Source organism: Copadichromis virginalis, linkage group LG12 (genome assembly GCF_057382275.1).
Source record: "Copadichromis virginalis isolate Kocher_CV1m ecotype Utaka linkage group LG12, C_Virginalis_male_GT1.1, whole genome shotgun sequence".
Taxonomy (NCBI): domain Eukaryota; kingdom Metazoa; phylum Chordata; class Actinopteri; order Cichliformes; family Cichlidae; genus Copadichromis; species Copadichromis virginalis.
Window position 1 is genome coordinate 22,498,952 of NC_140629.1, and position 11,041 is coordinate 22,509,992.

The window sequence follows — 11,041 nt, forward strand, 5'->3', positions numbered from 1 at the left end:
CTTGTGGTCATTGTCTTGTTGAATATAAACCTTCACAGCTGTCTGACATACCTACCTCTTCACAAAAAGATCGCCAATAAGGATTTATGTATATTTTTCCTTCTGTCCTCACTAGTCTCCTGACCCCTGTCGCAGAAAAGCATCCCCACAACGCGATGCTGCCACTGCTGTGCTTGGAAGCAGGGATCGTATTGATGAAGTGATGTTTGGTGCCAGGTTTCCTCAACACACAGATGTCTGCAGGCTCCCACCAGCGTGTCATGTGCCATTTTGTTAGCAATAGCGTCCTTTTGTCCACTCTACGTGCCCTGATGATTCTATAAGGGTCTCCCATCTCCACAAAGGGTATGCGCAGATCATGACCCTTGGTTTTGGTTTCCTGTCTTGCCTGATTAATCAGTTTGGCTGGGCAGCAATAGAAAGACCGATGATTCCTATTTATCTCTTATTTGCAAATAACAGAGGACTACCTTTCAATACAATCCTGTCTTCAATCTGTCACAGACAATCAAGTGTGATTGTGAGAGATTTCTTTCTTTCTTAACTATGTGCATTAAAATCATTTAGTTACAGGTGTCTGTAAGTTACAGAAGTATCATAAAGACCATTAATAAAAATAGGATTATGATTATATGAGGATTATTTTCAATGAATATATCTAAACACATCAAGAAGGTATTTTAGCTTTGTCTGTTTTAAAATAAGTTTAAAAAAAGGGGGGGGATGTTAAAATGACTGAATGCAGTGTGGATATCTAATTGGATACATTTGTTTGTGTTTGCCAGCATTTAGGTATGTAAACGTCGGCGGTTTCTGCACCATTTCACACCATTAACATGTGTTGTACTGACACCGTAACTCTACTGTGAGTGGCGATGATTAGAGCTAGTGCTTACCAAAGAAATATTCCCTTAGAGAAAAATGCATAAATATTTCATCACAAACGTTAACTTAGTTCTTTTAGAGCTTTTAATCACATGAAATAATCTTCCCTAGTAGATTGAGATGCTTAAGTGGAAGTGTAAACATCTGTTTACAATGCTTAAATGTAAACAGATGTTTTCAATTTTTTATCATCCAAGGATGATTGTGTTATAAACCAAAAAAACTCCAGGGTGTTAAATTGACCTTATGTTAGAATTTTTTAAAAATTTGTTTCTTTGGTAGCTCCGATCAATATTTTACAGGCTTGTAAATTACCCAGAGTAATCACTGTACTCGAATGGAAGTAAAAATATTTGCTGTTTCAAAGGTCAAAAATATTCTTATTCTCAAACTTTTACCAGTCAGTTTATGAATATCAGGAAAATGTGGGCTATAATAATAAGAGCTTTTAATACCAGTTTTGGATACAAGAAACGTGGAGCTAAATCCAAAACGGAGTTTGCTTTGCGATCCAAATGCTCGTGTCTGATCAAACAAAAACACTTCCCTTTCAGTGTAAAACTGTGGCGCTAGCATTTTAGCATCAACACATTTGTACCTTGTACACAAGTGTGAGACTGATTAGTGAAAAGAAATAACACCATGGCCAAATGGATTGTCTGTGCTTTAACACTGAGTTTTTGAGTATTTGAAGAAGTTTCTTTTCTTTTCGGTACTCTCTGGTTTCTTTAGGTTTTGTTTGTCTGTAGTTGTATTTACTGATAGGTTATACTTGAGTCCTAGTTACTGTTTCCATGTGTGGAGATTTTTAGTGCTTTGTGTGTTTCCCTCTGTGTCTTCCTCCTGTGTCTTTCTGCTTAATTTACGTTACTCACGAGTCTGTGTTTCCTTATTTACTTCCTCTTTTAGTTTGAAGTTATTTGTTTCTTGCATTCCCCTTTATTTCCCATCTTGTCTCCTTGTAATGGATTGCAGTCACCTGTGTGATTACCCTCATCTGTGTCTCATTCCCCTGGATAGTTCCACTTCCCTGATTACCCTTGTGTATAAATCGTCCCGTCTTTCCTCTCAGTCTCGTCACAGAGTCTGTTTCCCCCTCCTCTGTGTTTTCCTGCATTACTCCAGCATTTCTGAGAATTTACCTTTGTTTGTTTGACTATTACATCAGCCAAACAAACAACTTGCTTTCTGTTCATCCCGTCATCCCTCCTGAGTGTCTGCATTTGTCTCTCACTCTACATATGAGATCATCCATATAAACATAAGAATTATAAAAGAACTGTTACAGACTCAGCAAAGAAAAAAAGTACAGTACCTAAGTAAGTCTGAATGAAGGTTATTATGGCTGTGCCGTGTGTCACGTTTTGCTCTCAGATTGATCAGTGTCCATTCTCCTGGAGAGGAGAGCAAAACTGTGCATGCTGGGTGGGGTGAGAATTAAAGAGCAACAAATCAAAGTGACACCACTTTCCCTCCAGGGGATTCAGATGAAGAGGGTTACGAATGGCTAAGCTTTTAATAACAGGTCCATGATGCTACAATGACACACGAGGATCAGATGACTCAAGAAATCTGCACTCCACTCAGTAAGATTTGTCATAAGGGAGCATATGGCGATACTCTGAGACACCAGCCAAGGCCTGGTCTTGTACCATCTTCATATCTAACTCCAAAAGAACACTTACTAAAAGAAAACCTTGAGCCCTTGTTGGGCTTTTTTTACCATACTACATTTTATACCACCTGCAGGTTTAATCCAGTCAGAAAATTCAGAACCCAAAGTTCAGAACTCAATCTTCTCCTGCTCATCTTATTAAATGAACCAGACATTCTCTATTGTCCGCACTCAGAGAACGGGAACAGAGAATTATAGCTGGGAAGCTATGCCGCTGTAATGACCTAGTGTACCTCTGTGTTTTGAATTGAATTATTTCTCTTCCCTCCGGTCGACAGAAAAAAAAACAAGAATCATCATATCAATTGGGTAAATAAGACACCAGCCATCCAATCCAGAGGAAAAAGGTGCAGAGTCACCCTGGGGTCACCCACAGTCCTCTGATATTTCACTCCTTTTTTGCTTTCACTATCCTTTTCTCCAGCTCTAACCCTTGGCTATATTCCTTCAGTTTTATCACTCATCTTCACACCAAACATTCACAAACAGTCACAGACACATATGGTGCTTCCCACACACACAAAGCAATTTGACATGTTTACCATAAACAGACAAACACACATCTTTTAGCTAAAGTCTAAAAACTGCATGCTTACAATGACAATCTAAGATGCTGATGCTAACGCTGTATGATGTTTACAACATTGGCCATGTTAGTTTGGTATTAAAGCATGCTAGCACTGCTAACAAGAGTAAGTTGCATACTTAACTGAAGTTTACACCAAAATAAATTCCATCAGTATATATAGGCCTACTCTTAAATAAAAACTATAAACATCAGATTGCCACTAGAGAAAAAGTCAGTAATTACTGTCCTCATGTGAACATGAACTGCAAACTTCATTTACAAAACAGATGAAGATGCATTAAACTGCATTAAATTAAATTACACATGGCTAGTTTTGTAAAACTCAAACATGCAGGACGAATAAAATCTTTTTCTACTCGACAAAGTAAAACAAATCAATATTGTAAATGATAGGCTGCACATTGCAGAGGCTCTCATACATCTCACTGTATGAGATGCTGCAGAGTCTGAGGATATAAAGGCAGGAATCCGAGTACCTGGACATGAAACCGCACTAAGCTCCCTATCCCACCCCCTGTCCTTTCCTCTCTCCTCTCCCTCATCAGCAAGAAGGAGCTTAAAGGGAAAGAGCCTTTCCCTTTTCCACAACAAGCTGTCCAGCAATGACTATCACATTCCTCTCCGAGGGTATCACCTCATTCTTTCTCTCTCTCGCTCTTATTTGGGAATGATGAGGATCCATTTCAATAACCCCGATCTCTCAATTCCTGTTTCAGGCAGTTACGTAACGGCTGCACTATCAGAATAACAATTGAGAGAAGAGATTAGCGCAATCGGCCAAGGAGGGTGATAGAGAGAAGATGGGGGGGGGGGGCTGAGAGGAAAATCTAAGGAAGCCCCTCTCAATATGACACATCACTTCATGTGCAGAGGGAGCATAAGCACACAGAGATGCTGCTGCTCGTAATTTTGGAGGTTTACACACACCTCTGTTGGAGACAAATGCTTTTCTGAAAGCACTGCAGTCCTACGTGTCAGCTCAGCTTCATTTACAATCATCAGCCAGGCAACACACCAATAAATGGTCTCTGCCTCCCAGGCTTATGGTGATTATCAAAAACATGCATCAAGCTTTTGTTTCTTACAGCAGGTGCAGATGATTGTGTCATCCTTTTTTTTTTTTTACCCAAATGAAAGAATGAATCACGGCAGTGAGGTTGAAGCTGGCAACACGGTGAGAAATCTTGATCCCTCATCAACAATTTAAAAATATCCACGGGCTTTGGAGTTTGAGGGAAGCCGAACTCCTGCAGGGATGAGTGCCTGCTGGATGCTTGATGCTATTTTACTCGTGTTCACTCAATTATTTTTTTCTATTTTAACAAAGAATGGATGCCATCTTTTTTGTGTAGGGGAGCTTTCCTCTCTAATGAACCTGAAAGAGTGTGCTTGGGTATTTGCTTTAAGAGTCACTTAGTCTCTGCTAGGTCATAAATAAATTTCATCATGTTAAAGGGGGAGAAAGGGGGAAGCAGAAGGCATTACTTGGTGAATTGGCATCACGTGCCCCATTCCTGCTTTAATTAAAGGAAAGTAGGTTGCGGCTCCTGGCCACCCTGCCCCAGCAGTACTTGCTGTATAGCTGAGAGCTGGACTCAGTCAGGCTCATTCCAAGGCTCCATCAACATGACTGAGTGCCTCAGACTCGGCCTGCTGAGTCATCTGTCTGAGGGGTTCCACAGGGCCACCCGGGCCGCAGACCCGCACACACACACACACACACACACACACACACACACACACACACGTATTATACTGGATTAACACACATACAGACATGCCTGAAATTTGAGTTTCATGGTCTAATACAATGATACCATAAAGCAGTTCCCTGTCGCGACCGGTTGGGTATGACAGGAGGAAGAAAGGACATAAGACTCGCTATTGAAGAGAGCCAGAGATTAATAAAAACTAATGATTAAATGCAGATTATAGGTATGTAAACACATGGTGAGTGAAAAAGGTGAGTGAAGAAGACACACTCAGTGCATTATGGGAATCCTCCAGCCTTTTACACTTATTGCAGTGTTATTATTGCAACTAAGGAAGGATTAAGGGTCACCTGATCCAGCCGTAACTTTCAGCTTTGCCAAAAAGGAAGGTTTTAAACCTAATCTTGAAGTATTTAGACTCCAAACTGGGAGCTGGTTCCACAGAAGAGGGGCTTTAAGGCTGAAGGCTCTCCCTCCCATTCTGTTTTGGAATAAAACCAGCAGAGAAGAGCTCTATTGGGGTAGTACTAGGAGGTCTTTAAGGTAAGAATGGGCCTGATTATTCAAGATCTTATATCTGAGGAGTAGGATTTTAAATTAGTTTCTGGATTTAAAATATTGGAGTATTTTTTAAACTGCTCATCTCCTTAGCCTTCTCAAACACTGGGCTAAAATGGCTTGTTGATTAGAGAGGTCAGAGGAGGATGGCCATACTAATTGCAGGTGGAAGAAAAGTGACAGAATTACATCTACAGGAAAACACAACAAAAGTTTACAAAGTGCCTTGCAGAAATTAGTCAATAAATAACAGTTTTTGTGCTATCCTTAGTGTTTAACTCTTGTCTTTGCCTTGAGGTGGTAACCAGAGACTTCAGGTGGTTATTAAACACCAACTCTGGTTGTCCAACACTTTGACTGTCAGGTAGGAAAAAAGATACACAAAGTTTAAGATTTTAAAGTGGACCATTTGGGATACGTTCACCAATAGGTGTACCAGGCTATGACAGTCACACAATCAGGTTCTTTTACTCTGACTTTGATTTTCTAGCTTCAAACATCTGACATGAAAGCAATAAGTTGTCTGCTTCAGAATAAGTACATTTCGGTTTATCACAATAACTTCACTTTGATCACAGCAGCTGTGGTAAAGGCACACAGGGATGATCAGCAAACAGGTGCTAGACCTGGTACTGATGGGCTTAGTTGCTTCTGCAGCACCTCTGCCTCTGCACGTCTGCCACACATAAACCCCATCAAGGGCTCTGCTTTCTCTTCAGGTGGGGAGGGTAAGGGATTTTGGAGGGCAGACAGAGACAGGGCTGGAATGCTGATCTACTGCTGCCTTTTCTGTTTTACACAAAAATTGTAGCATGAACATGGGGCACCGAGGTAGCACTTTCAACACTGCAATACTCCCAGGCAGCCATATCAGCTGCACAAGTGCTGCATTTTGAAGAACTCTACGCTGCAGAATTTTAGTCCTAGGACGGCTGATGAGCTGCTACAATAGAAAGTGTTTTTTCTTGTTTTATGTCAGAAATAAATACAACTTGGGGTTTTGAACTGTTGGTTTAAACAAAGACATCTGATAGCCAGCGCATACGCTTGGCACCTTACTTGATCTATAAATGTCCAGTTAAGCAATGATAGCTTAGATATTTCTCTAATTTATAGAGATTTACAATCAGTGATGTGATAAACAGTTACTCCCAGTAAATGTTGATTCAGACATTAAGAAGCTGACTTCTGTTGTAATTTTTCTTTCCGTTCCTGGTATGCAAAGGTAAATTTTGAAGTTTTGATTTGACTTCTATGACAATAAACTAAATAAGTGAAGTGACTCATAATAACTAACAGTGCTTAAAGGCAACGAGGAACAAGGAAAATGGATTTCAATGCACAGGGTTACAGCTCTAAAAATCATCCTGAATGGATCCAGTGGGTACATTAACCATTTGAGAATTAATAAGTGATCCCATAACGTCGAAAATTACTAAGTAAATCAACAAATTATCAGAAAAAGTCCAACTTCAATTCGCTTAGTTGATCTTTTTGTTAGGAAACTACAATTACAGTAGATGTTACATTTTTAATCTTCTCATAAATGCAAGAATACTTTATGATAATTAATATCAAAAGTGCAATATCAAAACTGATTCAATCTTTGAGCACTTAAGACTGTTTTTGATCAGGATGCTGTTAAAGCAGAGATACTAAAATGAAAAGATAAAAACAAAAATTGCATTTACAGGAAAAAGCTTTTACTCATCTGCTACTACAATTAAGCTGAAAATATATTTTCCATGCAAGGGAAAATAAGGCTAATAACTATAAATGAATAAATAAAAGGACGTTTTATCTTTAATACCCATTTAGATATACACTAAATTTCCAATGTTTTTTTTTCAGTGAACTTGGAGCAGTCCTTAAACTCTAGAAATGTAAACAGCCCACACTAAATGCACTGTCTGGTGTCCAAGCAATGCAACAAACCACTATTTCATACTTCAGGGCCACTGTCACCAGTTCAGCCACTTCACATTAAAGCAGGTATAAATGTAGATACAAACGCACACATTGAATGAGGTGAAAAGAGGTGCTGACTGGGACAATGGGGCTTTGTTCACATCCTGACAATGCTCATTTTTCAAGAGGAGCAAACTCATCAATAAAAGTAATTTGAGGACAACATTATAAACTGCTCAGCAACTGACCAGTTCTGCATAATGCCACTACACTGAGAAGCCAGTTAAAAATGCACTTTCACCCTTTAATGACGAGGACAGATCATTGTGTCCTCACTGGGACACAGTGGGAACAATCATTAAGGTCAACGTACGTCAAACCACCCAAAACATCTAAAAATTGAACCAACACGGAAGATAAATATAACAGTTATGTTTTTAAAGACAAATAAATAAATGTTGCTAAAAACTGATGCAATTATACTCAGTAGACTCAAAATGTACCCAAAGAGCAGTGAACATTGCCTCCCTTTCAGAGCTTTGTACTCCGTCTATTAAAGTAAAAATACCCAAGGAACAATAAATGATCCTTTACACCATAAACTGAATCACTCCTTAATCAAAGAAGCTAAGAGTGAGTTTTCATACAAACAAATGTTTGATTAAATTGCCCCCAAACTCTTGCTTAAAGGCAGCCGGAAAAATATGATGATCATTCATGAGTGTTAAATGTTCAGAAATAAAAAATGCAGTCCTGCCACAAAGAGTTGACCTTCTGTACAAAGCAAGGATAGAAGCACTCCTGAGCCACCAAAAAAAGAACAGGTGTTGGCTGGTTTCTTTGTTAGCTACAAAGTGGGATAAGGAATAACACTCACTGTATTACAGAGTGCAGAAACTGAAGAGGTAGCTACACGCATCAGAAAGGAAACAAAGGAAGATGAAGGGAGAAGAGAATTTCCCCAGTGTTAACATCTGTTCCAGAAACCAGGAATGCTATAAGCCGGTGTTTAAAAAAGGAAGAGAGATTGAGAGGGGAGGTGGAAAGGAGTGAGGAAGCTTATTTGAAAGACTTAAGCTGCATGGTTACGTAAGTGATATGGGATCCTCTGAAACTACACTCTTTCAGTCAAAGTTATTCTGCATTAGCACCGTCAGACATCTCGTCCATGTTTCGTCCAACGGTTAGAGCTGCAGGCTCTCTCTTCTTAAACCTCATCCTTCCAGACATGCATACGCTGCACTCACTCACACACATACACATACTAAACATGCACAAAGGCATCTGTGCACTGGCATTCACCCTCTGGTTGTAATGTCCGTGTGTAGCTATTAAGTACAAAGGCTGTGTAAATATACACATGTAGCCCTGTGCTGTATCGGGTCTTGATGAGTTAAACAGGTGAAGAATGTGATGAAACTTTAACTCCAGAGTCATTCCTTTGCATCAGTCACTGCAGGCTACGCGGTGCCGTGTGTGTCTGTGCAACGAGTCTGACTCTCCAACAAAAACAGTTAAATAGCGAGCCCCTGCTGACAGAAAACCACCCAGGTGTATCTGAGTCATACCACCTTCCATTCACCTAAAGCTCTCTCTGTTTTCCTCTGTGTCTTTTTCTCAAATACACCTAATAACCTTGTCACCCTACCTGTATAGAACACACAAAAAAAAGAAAGAAAAATCGGATCCGTATATCAGCCTTACAGTCCTGTCTTCCTTCTGTGGGAGAGTGGAAGCTGTACTGTGTTCCTGTCTCTACTGCATCAGCATCAGATTGGTTTACAGCCAGCCTGGCACAGAGCTGGCTCACAGGGCGGCTGGACTCGGTTACCGAGGACCAATTTGCCATCAATACACAATCTGCGGATGACTCATTTGCATTAATGAGTTTGAGCAAAAGGCGACAAGCAACCAGAGGCATAAAGTAGACTGGATGATATTTCTCTGCAGTCGGTGACTGGCGGAGCAAAGATTTATTGTTTACAACGAACCTTGCCAGCTCTGCCTGGTACTTCTCAGTCAGAAGCCTGCAAGTACTGCTCTGCAGTAATTACAGTGCCACACAGAGAAAATAATGGACAGAAAACAAGAACATGCTTTTGGAAAAACAGGCAGGTTATGGTCCTCATGGAAGATCAGCACTTTAGTCAGATTTTTGCTCACTAATACCTTACTGCAGTGTAAAAAAAACGAAAGAAAAAAGAAGAGACGGAGCACAAGACAGAAATGTGAAGAGGGACTGTCACACAGTGAGAGATAGAGTACTACTCTGCCTTATCAGACGGCTCAGACAGGACAGTCAATAAAGCAGGTATAAAGCAGTCCAGAGGAGTAGGAAAGCATGCAGTGTGTTATAACGTTTCCCCGTGTCTGTATGCACAGGACATACATGTGTGCAGGGAGACTGTGTACACACAGTAGAAACACGCTCATCACCAGGTTTCCATGTGTGCCCCAGCACCCCTGACCATAGCATGACAGAAGAACAAGAAGAAGTGAGGGGGGCGTCTCAACCTTCCTGCCCCCTTCTCCAGGCTACACCTCCCCTCCTCACGCCAACCCCATCGCCCCACCCCACCCCTGACTACCCCACCTGTGAATATCCCAGTACCTTGCGCTTTTTATCCCGTGACCGACTCCTCTTTTTGGCCCTCTCCTCCTCCTTCTCTTTGCGCTCCTGCTCTGCTAGAGCTTCTAAATCCTTGTTCTTACGAAGATGTTTGGCCGCTTGTGCCATGGCGTTGGTAGTCGGGGTCTCGGTGGCGTTGGCGTGTCCAGATCTTACAGCAGTGGTTTGCGGGTCGACGGCACTGGCACTTTACCTGGCGTGGGCCAACACTAGCGCTGCCGCTGTGTGCTCCTCTATGGCCCTGCAAAGTGTGCGAGCGTGCTCACCCTCTGCCTCCTCCTCCTCTTCAGCAGTGCAGTCACACACACACAAACACACCGGCAGTCCTCATCCGTCTGCTGTGGGATGCTACTGCAGCGCAGCTCTCTTTCGCTCTCCCTCCCTCTCTCTCTCTCCCTCCTGCTTTGATGCTTGCACTCTCCTGCTCTCTCACTTCTTCCGTTCAATTCCTCTGCTCTCCTCCTTTCTGGTCTCCATTCGTTTCTGTGGAGAAGAAAAGGATAACAGCAAACAAACAGCTTTTCCTTCTTTTTCAGTTGTTTTCCTTCCCTACATCTCTCTTCTGTTCACTGCTTTAATGCATTGTGAAACTGCTTCGACCCACCCACCCTGACACACACACACACACTAACATGTGCGCGTCAACAAAGATTAAAAAGGGATGAACTGACAGTCAGTTAAGAAATAGCTTGAGCTGCTTTAAATCAAAGTCAGCTCTTCCTCCTCACATTGCATTGATTTCGTTTCCTTTTCCAGCATTTAATTTCTCAGTATCTCCTGGTCCTGCTGCGTATCCATCTGTGTAGGATCACCAGGTTGCACAGCGAACCCGTCGTCCCCACAGCCAATCACACCATCACTCATAAACATACACACAGTCCACGAAACCAGAGAAAAGAAAAAACAAAAAAACTAAAACATGCATGAGGGAAAAGCTGCCTCTTACTTGTTTACCTCTCTCTCCCTTTCTCTCTCTCCCTCTCTCTCTCTCTCTCTCTCTCTCTCTGCTCCCTCCTCCCTCTCCACTGTTCAGGCGCTGCAGCAGACAGAATTGGTACCCAAGCAAGGATGTTGGTGCAGTATGC

General features: G+C 41.5%; 1 protein-coding gene across 9 annotated transcripts in view; it reads right to left on the reverse strand.

Moving 5' to 3' along the window:
• The window catches only part of ank1a (ankyrin 1, erythrocytic a), an 86,309-nt gene extending 75,471 nt beyond the window's left edge, over positions 1–10,838 (reverse strand). For 4 of the 9 annotated variants that reach the window (XM_085475440.1, XM_085475443.1, XM_085475444.1 and 1 more), the window contains exons 1-2: positions 10,685–10,832; positions 9,939–10,439 (exon numbers count right to left, since the gene is read on the reverse strand). In XM_085475440.1, the coding sequence (XP_085331566.1) occupies positions 9,939–10,064 (126 nt within the window). In that variant the 5' untranslated portion in view covers positions 10,065–10,439; positions 10,685–10,832. Of the gene's footprint in view, positions 1–9,938; positions 10,440–10,684 lie in introns of all 9 variants that reach the window. The other 5 variants (XM_085475442.1, XM_085475441.1, XM_085475439.1 and 2 more) reach the window with 2 other exon arrangements.
• Positions 10,839–11,041: the final 203 nt, after the last annotated feature.